This window comes from Chionomys nivalis, chromosome X (genome assembly GCF_950005125.1).
Source record: "Chionomys nivalis chromosome X, mChiNiv1.1, whole genome shotgun sequence".
In the NCBI taxonomy this organism is placed as follows: Eukaryota; Metazoa; Chordata; class Mammalia; order Rodentia; family Cricetidae; genus Chionomys; species Chionomys nivalis.
In genome coordinates this window covers 130,783,964-130,798,284 of record NC_080112.1, presented here as the reverse complement: position 1 = coordinate 130,798,284, position 14,321 = coordinate 130,783,964, and the positions used below count along the sequence as shown (strand labels likewise).

At 41.3% G+C, this 14,321-nt stretch overlaps 1 protein-coding gene across 1 annotated transcript in view; it reads left to right on the top strand.

Annotated features, from left to right (window-relative positions):
• Positions 1-190: 190 nt before the first annotated feature.
• Positions 191-14,321, top strand: part of Ace2 (angiotensin converting enzyme 2) — a 49,022-nt gene continuing 34,891 nt past the window's right edge. The window contains exons 1-2 of the mRNA XM_057759983.1: positions 191-376; positions 11,785-11,943. Of these exons, the coding sequence (XP_057615966.1) occupies positions 191-376; positions 11,785-11,943 (345 nt within the window). The remainder of the gene's footprint in view (positions 377-11,784; positions 11,944-14,321) is intronic.

Here is a 14,321-nt window from a genome sequence, read left to right as displayed (position 1 = left end):
GATTAACTTCATATTGGTTCAGCAGCTTGTTTACTGTTCTCTTCTGTTTCTTCTTCTGCTTTTTTTTTTTTTGTCTTCCCTTCTCAGTGCCCAACCCAAGTTCAAAGGCTGATGAGAGAGAAAAACTCATGAAGAGATTTTACTCTAGGGAAAGTTGCTCAGTGGATGGGAGCTTGGTGCACGGGGAAAGATGTCACGTTCCTCCTGGCTCCTTCTCAGCCTTGTTGCTGTAACTACCGCCCAGTCTATCATCGAGGAAGATGCCAAGGCATTTTTAGACAAGTTTAACCAAGAAGCTGAAGACCTGTCTTATCAAAGTGCACTTGCTTCTTGGAATTATAACACCAATATTACTGAGGAGAATGCCCAAAAGATGGTGAGTTTTTTGAGACTACCTAAGGGGTATTGATTGCTTACAGAAGATTAGAGTTACTGCCTATAAAAGTGGAGAGGGAAATCATAGAAGTCTCTGAAGTGTGAGGTTGAATAATTGCCTCTGTAGCTCTGATCCTAGGATTCCAGATGACTAAATTCAATTGACCTTAAAGTTCATCTGGAAAATTATTATGAATGAATTCTCTGCCCAGATTCCAGAGACGGTTCCAGAGACGGAGTGGAAATTTTTGATAAAGTTACCATCACTATTCACGGAAATGTTGGAAGTTATTGAGTCAATAACTTTCTTTAGCTTATAATGGCAAAAGGACTATCTGAGTCTTTTTGAGGATTACAAATGACATAGTAACTGAAAAATGCAAGTGGCAGTTTACTGAAGGCAGTCGCTTAGTAATTAAGGTAACCATGGCTTAGGTGAAACTGGACTTGGGAATTCCTTCTTCCATTGTCACAGAGCGCTGAGGAATTTCCAAAGGTCACAGAAGAAAAGCTATAATTAAACCAGTCCTGAAAAATCTCAGCCTACTCTGGGAAAGCAACATATTTTGCTTGACAAGTACAAGGACTTAGAATTATTTTTTCTCACAGATCCTGAAGTGCCTTTTAAGTATATGTGGAAAATAGGATAACTATTTAAGAAAAGACTACTGACATCCAAATCCTGGCCCGAGCACTTTTTAGCTGAGTGAGCATGACTTAGTTAATTAGATAGTCTGGGTCTTAGTTACTTTTTGTGTTAAGATTTCTTTTTATTATTTTAAAAGCATGCATGCGAGTGCAGGTGTCCATCAAGGTCAGAGACATTGCATATCCCAGGAGCTGAAGTTATGCCACCAGGCGTAGATACTGGGAACCAAGCTTGCCTCCTCTACAAAGGAAGTACACATTCATAACCACTGAGCCGTCTTTCGCACCTAAAAATTAAGTTATTCACCTGTGAACAAATAGATAATACTCCCATATGCTTCATCAGCTCTACAGAAACGCCTCAATAATGCTTGATGCTTGTGGGCTCAGGAGAAAAGGAAGACATTGCTGTTATTAGTAGAAGAGGGAGTGAGGGGTTTTGAAGAGGAACAGAATAGTTCTTTTGAGGGCCTACATATGCAGAACTCATATTATAGATTGAGATGTAATGGTATTTGCTGAGACCATCTCTGAGATTATTGTGGTGCTGTGGTTTGACTCAGTGGCTCAGTGCAAAAAAAAAAGGTGTTATTTTCAATCATACAGGTTGATGAGAGCAAAAACTAGAAATGGAAGAGTATAAAACATTAGATATTTTAAACAGGGGGAAATTGTGTACCTTTTAAAGGAATAAAGCACACTTAAATGAAAGAAAAATGACAAGGGACTCCATATCCCATTTGCAGGAAGTGGTGAAGAAGGGCATCAAGGCACTCAGGTGAACTGATGTGAGTTTCCCTGCCAAGAGAGGCAACTGTGTGTGATTCATCTTTCTGTTCTCCCCTCGTTTCATATGTTGAGATTCTCTTAGATGCTAGGCAGTGGACAGGTGTCACAGGAGTTTTGAGATGAGGTTGCTGAGACGCACTGTGCTATAGGGGCCAATACGTTCACATGGAGTGGAGTGTGACCATGACATAGTAAGCATGAAGTTGGGCCAAACAGCCTGGGTTCAGTTCCTCCTTTGAATCGTAGAGGCTGAAGGTCTAACGTGTCTTAGAAAATAAATTGTCCCCTCACATACTATATCCTGATTACAGTTCCCTCCACCCTCCTATCAGTTCCTCCCCAACTCCCCTTCTATCCGGATCCACTCCCTCTCTGTCTCTCATCAGAAACCAAGCAGGCATCTAAAAGATAGTAATAAAATGAAATCTAATCAGATAGAACAAAAACTAACGCATCAGATTAGGGCAAGACAAACAAACAGAAGGAAAAGAGCCCAAGAAAAGGTCCAAGAAACAGATAGAGACATAGAGACCCACTTGTTTGTACACTCAGGAATTCCACAAAAACACTAAACCGGAAGCTGTAAAGTATACACAAAGGACCTATAGGGAGGGAGAGGGAGACATAGAGACACACACAGAGAGTGTATGTGTGTATATATATATATATATATATATATATATATATATGATACAATTAAAAAACAAACAAAACAAAAAGGAAAAGCCCTGACCCAACATTATGAGACAAGGACGCCATTGAATTAGTCTCTGTTGGCCACCTACTGCTGGACATACAGTCTACCCTTAAGAGTAGTTGATTTCTTCAGTGAGACGCCCCTGAAGAAAATTCTATTTTTGTTTGCAAGTGGTTATCAACTGGAGATAGCTTCTGGGCTAGTGACGGGGGCATCTGTCCATTTCTCTTTTCAGCTATCTAGGAGTCCATCTGGTCAGACTCGCGGAGGCCTTGAGCATGTTGTCCCAGTCTCTCGGATTTCACACGTGCATCAGTCCCGTGGATTTAGAGGGCTTTGCTTCCTTGGTGTCCTCCATCCTCTCTGGCTCTTGTACTCTCTCTGCCTCCTCTTCTACTGGGTTCCCTGAGCCCTGAAGGGAGGGATGTGATGGAGAATTCCCTTTTAGAACGGAGTGTTCCAAGGTCTCTCACTCTGTGTGTGCATAATATCTAGCTGTCGGTCTCTGTATTTGTTCCCATTTAGTTGAGTAATTGTGTTAACTTCCTTCAGACCCATTTGACTCAGATGTAAACTGAAGAAAATTATGATCAGAGTATTAAAATATAGCATACACTATAAGGGAATGCTGAATTTAAAGAATATGCAGGGTGTGTGTGCGTGTTTGTGTGTAATTTGATACTGTACCTGGCATCTGGTTTGACCTTCATCAAGAAGTATTATTCAGTGGCTTTGCATTTTGAAAGGCCCATTGTGTCTCTGGTATCTCAAGAGTGCAGGTTTTATTAGATTTTGCTGTGTGATATGGAACTGTAACCCAGAGCCCTGTGCATGCCAGGTAAGTACTCACGCTGAGCCACATGCTCAGCTCAGGTGCTTGTGAATGAAGATCACCCCAGAAAGGTCAGATTTGAAGGAAGCGAGCTTCTCCCATTTCTGAGGCTTTTCTGAGATTCACAGAACAGCTGCTGGGAAGTAGGTTTCTGGGAAAAAGCCATCACGTTCCTTCCTTTGCCTGCTTTTTGGCCTTGTCAGTGGAGAATTCAGGGTCAAGAATTAAGAAATATCAACCTTTGCCTGTGTATTTTCACAGCGAGCCTTTTGTGGGCAAAGGGGAGAATGTGTTCCCATAAATTTGCATACTGCAGACTTTCCTGTTTTATTTTAGATCTACACTTGTTCTTAGATTTGCACTGACTCGCAGAGTTAGACACCGAGTTTGCTTTAATGAGACTATCTGATGATCTAGTTTATCTTGCGGGGGGATGGGTAATGGAAAATGAACTTCTTGGACAGAGAAAATAAATAGTTCTGAAATTCCCAGAGTTTAACATTCACTTAGCAGGAACTGACTCTTAAGAGAAAGTCAGTAAAATACTTGAGATTACCACCGATATCTTTGAGGCTGTTAGGTCCTTCTGATCTTAGTAGTGTGATGCATTTATTGCTTCAGGGAGGCCTTGCAAATTTTGAAAAAAATTTCGCCCATAAAATAAATATTTATGAAATGCCCATATAAGGGTTTTAGAAGATCACTAACACAAAAACAAGTATTTGATAAGATAATCCTTACCATAACAAAAACCTTTGCCACAAAAAGTTGTCATATATTTGGAATTGCATGAATTGGAACTGGTTTGGAAAATCCAAGTTGTGTGTGAGCGGGCTGCTACAGGAAGCTGATGAACCAGAAGAAATAGTTCTGACCAGCAAAGGACCTCGAAGTCATTTTGGATTGTCTCCTGAAGACATTAACTAAATACATTTCCATGACTATAATGATTAGCGTTGTTCAGATGGTTCTGAAAGTAAAAGAGAGAACATTTCTCAAGCCTTTAAAAATACAATGCTGGTGTTCAAATGTAAAGAAAAAAAAGGAAGGAAGGAAGGAAGGAAGGAAGGAAGGAAGAAAGAAAGAAAGAAAGAAAGAAAGAAAGAAAGAAAGAAAGAAAGAAAGAAAGAAAGAAAGGGATCCTTGCCCCTTCCCAAGAATAGTCAGAATGAGTTAGAGGTCAGAGAGGGCTGGAAGCTGTAGAAAACCTCAGTAATGAAAATGTGTGACCTGGAACAGCGAAGGACGGAGTGTTGACAATTGTATTGGCCCAATCTTTTTCTACCTGAAAGGCAATTCAGCTGGAAGCACACCCGAGATAAATTCAGAGTAAACAGAGGGACGCACTGCTTACACCACAGGTGGTGAAGCTGATAAGACCTGTAAAACTTTAATCTGAAAAATGTGAGACGTAGAAAATCCTAACTCGGCTTTCAGCGCATTTAGACGAATGCGTGGGCTCCACCTTGGGTGTAGGAAGTACGGTGAATTGCACTGATGGACTCAGGTCTTCATCCTTTGCCGTAATAATGTCTAAGGTCATGTCACTTTGTAGTGCCATCCCACTGCAGGCTCTGTGAGTGTGTCCATCATTTGTTTGTGTTAAGCAGGGCTGATGACAGCAGTGACTTGATGAACTTGAACAATTGGGGCTTGTCCCTCACACCTTTCTCTTTGCCAAGAGAACCTGTTTAGGCTGGCCGACTATTAAGTAGTTGCCCAAGCAGAAGCCAACTTCCAGAGTTGCAGGCAAATTCAGCCAAGACCAGCAGAGGTGTCTGCCAACTCTGAGTTATTTTAGGCATACAAACTATAAACACTTATGCTATTGAGGCTTTTTTTTGGTTGTTTCTTAGATAGTCTTATTATTGCGACAGGTAATTGATACAGAACAGGAAATTAGGCTGTATGACCTTTGTGTGTTCCTGTCCTATCATGGTGACATTACTGAGGACCACTTGCCTTATTTTCATATTGTCTCCTGAGGTGACTTTCAGGAGTCAGGATTTTGGGGTTGCCAGTCTACAGATCTGGCATAGTATGGTGTTCCTTAGACAATGTTGTGAGAGATGCCTGAAATAAAAGAAGGTGTCAACTTTATCTATATGATGCCCTCAACGATGCCCGCATAGAGTGAGGCAGGAATCAGAAAGCAGGGATAAGAAACAAGTTTTGCTCAACGCAGGCTTCCTACTTTCCACTGCCACTGTGGTGCGTGTGACTAAGTCCATCAGTAATTTGGTCTTTTTATGGAACTTTTAAGATAATGTCATATCTGGCCAAGAAATAAAAGCACTTGGATAAAAACTGCTAAGGAAATCATATATTATTCTAGAAGTCATTGGTGAATAACTAAGCTGGGTCTGTAAGTATCTTAGTTAGGGTTTCTCTTGCTGTGATAAAACACTGACCAAAAGCAACTTGGGAAGGAAAGGGTTTAATTCGTCATACTTGTCCAGGGAACAGTCCATCACCGAGGAAAGTCAGGGCAGAGGAACTCAGGGTAGGAACCTGGAGGCAGAATCCGAAACAGAAGCCATGGAAGAATTCTGCTTACTGACTTGCTCCTAGTGACTTGTTAAGTTTGTCTCTTAGATACCCTAGGACCACCTACCCAGGGATGGGAAGGCATCACCCACATTGGACTGGGCCCTTTTACATCAATCATTAATCCAGAAAATGCTCCACAGACTTGCCTATAGGCCAGTCTGATGGAGGCATTTACTCAGTTGAGGTTCCTTCTTCCTAAATGAGCCCAGCATCTATCAAGTAACAACAACAACAAAACAAACTACCCATGATGATAATTAATTGACATAGCATGACACACATATTTTAGATACATTCAGGCCACCATCACTTAACATATCTAGCTGGAAACTTCATCACTGGACAACTGGAAATGCTTCCCAGGAAAGATGATTGTTTTCTGTTTGCATCTGTGCCTCTGCACTAATAGGTTAGTTCAGAAGTTAACAGAAAAAAACTTTTGTTTGAAAAATCAAAAGAAATTTGCAGGTGGATTCCAGCCCCATGGTTTGATTTTTGAAATAAGATTCTTTGTAAATCTTCCTCTAGGGCACAGGAGTGAGTATGAGTATGAGTGTGTGTGTGTGTGTGTGTGTGTGTGTATTGCCAGAGGTTAGCCACGTGCGTTATTCCCCAGGGTCTATTCTATCCATCTTATTTTTGAGACAAGGTCTTTTTGTTGATGGATTTGTTTGTTTGTTTGTTTGTTTGAGACAGGGTTTCTCTGTGTTGCGTTGGCTGTCCTGGAACCCACTCTATATATCAGGCTAGCTTCGAACTCACAGAGCTATGCCTGCCTCTGCCTCCATTCGATTAGACATTCGATTAGAAAGTCCCAGGGTCTTCCTGGTTCTGTTCCCCCCTGTGCTGCAATTCCAGGGGAGTGCCACCATTTCACATGGGTTCTGGAGATTCAATCAGAGCCTGTGCTTGCATGGCAGGCACTTTGCTTTCTTGGTCATCTCCTCAGCCCTTCAAATTCCTCTTTACTAGTGAATTTAACTCAATCCCGACCTTCCTACACACAAAGACCCCATATTTTAGGGCCTCTTAATAATAATTTTAAAACAGGCACACTTGGTTTTTAATAACAAGGCCAGTAGCTCCGAAGCAGCATAGAATGTCTCTGTATCATTTTAATCCTAGAGAGAGCAAGAGGATTCTAGAATGTAGCAGTAACTGCAGCAACTGCCCACGTACTCGGATCCACCGCCCTGAAGAGAGCTTTGAAGATTGCCTGGCAACTGTCTCTTTTTTTCTTTTTTTTCTAATGTTGCTGTTTTATTCAGAAGTTGTTTAGAGAGAGTGGAAGGCCAATGCTTTCCTGCTGGGTCTTGTAGAGTCTCTAGGCATACCCATTTCTCTTTCTGTTCCTGTCTTCAGGGGTACTCAGCCTGATAGTGCTAAATTAACTGGTAGTCTGTAGCCAAAGAAAGAATGTTAACTCAATCCCTGTCCCTAATGGCTCCACACCATGCTTCATGAAGCATACTATACCCATATGTGAGGACAAGAGTGGGGGAACATCACCGTGATACAAGCAAACTGGAGTTCAGGACTGTGTCTGTTTTCCCCAGAAGATAAAAGTCTAAAAAATAAGCCAGGTGGTGGTGGTAGCGCATGCCTTTAATCCCAGCACTTGGGAGGCAGAGGCAGACAGATCTCTGAGTTTGAGCTAGCCTGGTCTACAAAACAAGTTCCAGAACTGCTAGGGCTGTTACACGGAGAAACACTGTCTCAAAAAATCCAAAATGATGTAAAACACAAACAAAATAAACAAAAAAGTAAAAAAAAATATTTTCCAAATATTTGAAAACTTAAAATGTCAACTGTCTCATACAAAATATAGAAAGACTTTGGAGTTCTAGAATGGAGTGACAGGATTTATATAACTTGTGTTATCTACTCCATAGAATAGGATACATTTTTTTTCCATTTTGTAAGTCTCTGGGTATGTTTAAAAACTGACCAAGGCAGTTTTCTTCTCTGAGCTTGTTGTGACTTTGAGGGCCATATCTGGAAACCAGATCAGCATATAGGGAAGGATTGAGGATAGACCTTTTCCTTGGAGGTTTGTTGGACTGTAAGTACCCCAGATGGCTAAGGTTCTCTCCAACTTTTAATTTCCATAAGTCTAGAACTGAGAGATTGCCGATGGTATAGCTTCATTGTTGCGCTCTAGATAAAGAGAAAATAAGACAGAGTGCTTTATATCTAAAACAATTTCTCACAAGAAGAAACTGCGCTCATCTGGGCATCATGGATTTTCAGTGAGATAACTGCCTATTTGAGCATATAAATACTTCACAGGCCTTAAGAGTTATGTTAGTTCTTCACTGAAAGCAGGGATCAACCATAGTTTTAGGAAAGATTGGAGCGGTATACCTTCTCACGGTCTCTTCGGAAGCACACAGCCCTGTAGTGGGTTGTTCATTCTTATTTAGTACTGTCCCATCTGGAGACCTAAACGGGCACTTATTTTCTCACAACTGTGTTTATCAGAAGTCATAGATGAGATAGAAGGTACTTTTCTAATTGTGATAGCAAAATGGAACATGAACTGGATTTTTTTGGAACCCATTCCCTATGGTGGGATGCCTCGCTCAGCCTTCATGCAGGGAGAAGGGGTTTGGTCCTGCCTCAGCTTGATGTGACAGGCTTTGTTGACTCTCCTTGGCAGGCCTTACCCCTTCTGAGGCCTGGATAGGGAGTGGGAGGAAGGTGGAGGGGGAACTGTGGTTGATATGTGTGACTTACCAATAAAAGTTTATTGAAGAAAAACAGGTGATATCTGAGCTTGGCCCAAGGGCTATAATTTATCAGCCCTGATTAAAGGATGAAGCTGTGATTTATAACTTTGAAAATAAATAAATATAGGTCATAAAGACTTGCCTAGGAAATAAGAAGCTTATGTAATACTAATTCTATATAATTATATTAAAAACATGGATAGCTAGATTTTTTTCACTTCAGAATATGGTGGTTTTTTTTAAATTCCTTATCTTTTAAGTTAATTTTAAAAATGGTAACATATGAAGTAAGGGGATTCAGTGTAGCATTTTCAGGCACACTTTGGTCATGGTCATATTTGGTCTCCACTCTCTTATTCTCTTGCTCTTCTCTGTCTTCCCTGCAGAGAGCTTTACCCTCTCTCTTTCTTTCCTCTTTTCTTCCTATCTCCCTTAACATAGATCCCCCCCCCTGCCATGGTCTCATTTTAGTTTTCACACACACACACACACACACACACACACACACACACACACACACACACACAGAGAGAGAGAGAGAGAGAGAGAGAGAGAGAGAGAGAGAGAGAGAGAGAGATCTAGGTTCACAGAAAAGAAAATATGTTATTTGACAAAATTATTGCTTGAATAAAAGTGACACAATTTTGGGTAGGGGCCACTAGATCTATGTCCTAAGACAAAAGCTCACATGCAGAAATTTAAAACCAAAATGAAGGTATCCGATTTAATTTACGCAGATAGTTCGAATACGTTGTTAAACATTTAAAAGTAGAATTTAGTAGTTTATACTTGTAGTCCTTGGAATTGCAAGGGAGTCTCTCGGGCTAGAAATACGCACTACTACCTCACTACAGTTCTAGATGGAAGTCAGAGAGTGAAAGTCCCCCGGTTGTTCCAAACATGTGTGTCTTGTTCCCGAAGCCCCTATGGATGTCTGTAGAAAACTTGGCTGTTTCACTTGTTTCTTGTCTGCTTGAGCACAGAGGGAGTGTGGAGGGCTGTTTGTTTCATCCCAGCTTGCTCCTTGAAGATGAGGAACTATATAAGTTGTTGCCTAAGCTTTGCTTCATATGCAAGTCAGGTCTATAATTTATATGTAGCCAGCAGCCACCGTTTAAGCAGTTGAATAGGTGTATATGAACTGGATTTGTGTCTCTGCATAACAACTAGGCTGTCTATTTTATAGGTTCAGGAGCCTTAGGGGAGGATATGGAATAAACAGTAAAACAAAATGTAAAAGGATAGCTTGGAAAAGAGCATTATTCAGGAGCATTATTATTAATTTGAATTATGGGACTATGAATCAATTTGAAAATGCAAGTCAAGATAAAGTAATTTTTAATTCTCATAATGTATGATACACATGCGCACGCACACACGCACGCACAGAGAGATGTATGGTCCATATACCTTTGTTCTACAGGTTTTGTGTGCCAGGCGTCCAAGCATGCTTCTTCTATTTCTAGGTCTCATCAGCATGCATTAAAGGTACTATCTAGGGCTGTGTGCATCCAATCTCACTGCCACGTTCAGTGTGGCTAGGATTAACATTGAGATCTCCGCATGCTGCTGAACTGAGGTTCTTGGTTTATTGCAGGATGTCAGTCAGTGGTCAGCCTCAGTTTCTTGCCATGAAGCCCTTTTCCATGGAACAGTTTATAACACAGTATCTTGCTGCATTATAGTCCACAAGGCAAAGAGTCTGTTAACAAGATAAAAATGACAGTCTTACATAATGTAAATATGCACATCTTGCTACTTTTGTTCCATGGGATTGTTTATAAGTCTGTTCCTGCTGAAGAGGATATCATACACAGGGGTGACCAATAGCAGACACGCATCCTGGAAGCCATCACAGAGTCTGTCTGCCCTAGATTCTAGGTCAGAATGCTGGATTGACTGTCAGCTCTGCCACCTTGCTTAGTCCCTTGGCTAATTGATAAAAACAGCCACACAAGGATTTTTCCATCACATGGATTTTTTTTTAAGCTCCAAAAGGGGCAAATTGTTTTTCAGAGTATCCTACAGCCACCCGACTCCTTCCTGCTTCACGGTTACTTAAGTCTCCTCTCCTCTATGGACATTTGAAACACTTTGGATCCCTGTTATGATTTTTACCTTCTTATCACAGAAACTGATTGATTCATTTGTGGGTCCTATGTTATTACATACTTGTGTTTCATTGAGAAGGCATTCTTAATGCATATCCCACTCATCTGATACAATTCTAAGCAACTTAAGAACAGGAATTTTTCTCTATACACAATAAAATAGCATTGCGGAGGCATCAGGCACTCTGGCGAGACCTTCACGGTGTGTAATTGCTATAATACAAGAATCCTTAAGTCACAGTCACCTCTCTAGACCTGTTTGATCATGTGAGAGAACTTATTTGTCCAAATTTACACAGCTAGCCAGAGGTGTCTGGCTCCAGGTGGCCCACAGGCCACCTCTTTTGTGCGGCCCAAAGCAATACCATGTAGAAAGCAGTGTTTCCGTTCATCCTTTGCCAAATGCAAGTGAAGTTGTGCATTGAGAGAAGACTGTGCTAGAGAAGTCAGGAGAAGTCCATTCTGCTTATTGTCAAGATGGGGCTGTGGGGAGGCGGGTGGATCCCAGAATCACTACCTGCTTGGTGCCTTCTGAGGCTGTCTGTTGGGAAGTCGCCACCCTACCAAACGGCCCTGCTCTGTGAAGCCTTCCTTTGAGATCACAATATAAAGCCCAAATTCCTGCACGAAACCATGACACCCAGGCGCTCTCTTTGATCTGCATCTCATTTCTCATGGCTCCTGTGGTCACAAGGGACTGTATTCCCATTGTGTCTGTCTACTTTGAGATCTGCAAGCTTCTCCTTTTAGACCATTCATCCCTGAATCTTTGGCCAACTCACCCACGTCACAGCACCAAGGCCATAAGTTCCAGGGCCTCACAGTGTGAATTATCTGTGAGAATTTACTTCCAGTTCTTGGGACAGGACCCTTGGGAAAACTAGGCACTGGGCCAGAAAGAACGTAGCCCAAGAGTGGCCTGATTACTTTTAACCTAAACCTTGACCCCCAGCAAAGTAAGGGACTAAGCCACGCAGGAAGTAGTGGCCATTTCACCAGATGTTCTTTGGACTATATCTTCTGTCCAACTTTATTATTTTATTTATTTTTCAGAACGAGGCTGCTGCCAAATGGTCTGCCTTTTATGAAGAACAGTCTAAGCTTGCCAAAAGTTATTCCGTACAAGAAATTCAGAATCTCCTCCTCAAGCGTCAACTGCAGGCGCTTCAGCAGAGCGGGTCGTCAGCGCTCTCGGCAGACAAGAACAAACAGGTGTGTTTGTGAACCTTTTAGTCCTGTCTCAAGAGTTGAAATGTGCGCACAGTAATACACATTCATAGCCCACATGCAGGAGTTCTTTATCTGCAAAGATAGCAATGGCAGCTCTGTGTCTAGGTAGGGTAACTATAACATTTATGATTCAAGTTAAATTCTTTTTGAGGGTGAAAGAAGACACTTGGGCTCTGATCTGCACAGAGGTGAACTGGAATATGACATTTTGCACATTGTGGTCTGCCTTGACTGAGGCGGTCTAGGAGTCTACCAGAGCAACTTTCATTTTTGTTGTTGCCGTTTGTTCTTATTGCTAAATGCCTTGCTTAGTTCATATCAACCTCATTCTTGATAAATCACCCAAATATTTTTTTTGTTAAAATAGCAGTAAAATGGCACATTAAATACCATTCTATGCTGAGATGATTCCAAAAATTCTTATGTTTACCCTGTTAAAATACCATCTCTCATCCCATGCCCCAGTCAGGGGCCAGCAAACTTGAAAGCAAGCTGTAAAGAGACATAAAATAAATATCTTAGGTTTTGCAGGCCATATTGTCTGTGTCACAACAAGTCAGCTCTGCCATCAGAGCAGGAAGTCAGCCATAGATAATACATAGATGAATGGATTTGGCTGTCTTCCAACGAAGCTTTATGAAAACACACAGCAGACCCCTGATATAGCCTATTGAAATATTTTTATCTAAAACATTCAGCTCTTTCACATCAAAGTGTCCTTTCTCAGTGGCTTGTCCTCTGGAACTATGTATGTCTTAATCTGCATTTATAAAAATAAAAGTGCATGATAAGAACAGAGATAAAGCCATATGGTATTTGTTTCTACAAGTTGATATTTATTATTCTGCATTCCTCGGATTTAACGATTCCACTAAGTTATTAATCTACCTTATCTTGTCTTGCCCTTGTTCCTCCATCTATTTTTTTTTAAAAAACAAGAACTCCATGTGGAATCTTGCCTATTTGCATGTAGACAGCCTAGTGCAGTCTCTGTGGCTCCTAGACATTTGTGTTTTGAAAAAGCCCTAAATAATTGCAATGTAATTACAAATAATTACAAAAAGCCAGGATTGCGAACAGAGGAGAGCTCAGGATGCATGGAGAGGAAGGAGGGGAGACTCAACTATCAGGTAGAGAAAGAGACCACAGTGGTTTTGTGCTAAGGTAGATGCATTGCCTTAGATTTATGGAATCTTGTGGAGATTTAGAGCATGGAATTTATCTCATGTTCTCCAGACAATGAGTCCATAGCAGAGTAAAATAATAAGTGCATGAGGGTGTTAGGAGAAATTCAGCATTTTAATGATTTGTGTGAAGAAATCTGTTCTCTGTTCTTTTCTCTCTCCTTGCTTTCCTCCTTCTCATTCATTTCTGTCTCCTTTCTTCCTGTGTTCCCGACTCACCATGGATCAACATATGCGTAAGTTCAATTGGTCTCACGCTTAGATATAACGGCTCTATTGATTTTTACAAAAAGCCTTACAGACATTTATTCTCTCCATTCCTGTATTTATCTTGGAGTGGAAATAAACCTTTTGCTGACCTGCCCCTGCAATGCCCTTGAGCAGCTCGGCTTTACCCAGTATCTCCACTCCCCTGTACCTACAGGGTAAAGTTGAAACTCTTTATTGTGGCAGAGATTGCTCTTTGTGATCTGGACCCCACTTATCTCTCTGTTCTCTTGGCCTCCACTCCCTTCAGTGAGCACCTAGCCATCTCACCACTTGTTAAAAACAGCTCGCCTTTCCCACCTTAGGGTCCACCTTCTCCTTTCCTTTACCTGACCAATCTCTGCTTCTGGATCGTGCACCTCTAAGGGCCCTTCTTCTAGGAATCCGTTTCTAGACCCCCAGGTTACTATTCCCCCTTATTCTACCCTCCCCCACTCCTTAGTTAATATTGTCACATCATTTTTTGGTGACAGTTACTATACCTGCCCCTTATACTGTGATCCACTATGTGGCCATCTTATTCCATGACTTGGGGGACTTTGAAGGTCAGAGACTTGTTTAGTTCAGAATTATCAGAATGTCGAGCATAGTGGAGTCTTAGTCAATGCTAAAAGAAACAGAAGCACAGTCTCTATGTGTATGTGAAAAATGCACCTGGGAGTTTTGGAAGACATGTTTATTCTAGTTAATTTATATGTATTATCACAAGTACTCAAGATTCTGTGTTAGTTGATGGCACAGACAATTGCATAAGCTATTTGTTCTCTATATATAGGACCATACTTGGCAAAGAAGATATGAATTGCTATATTTTGAGGCATTTCAAACTCCCATAAGCACGTGAGCTCATGAGTTCACAGAGACGGAGGCAGCAAGCACAGGGCCAACGTGGGTCTGCACCAGGTCTTC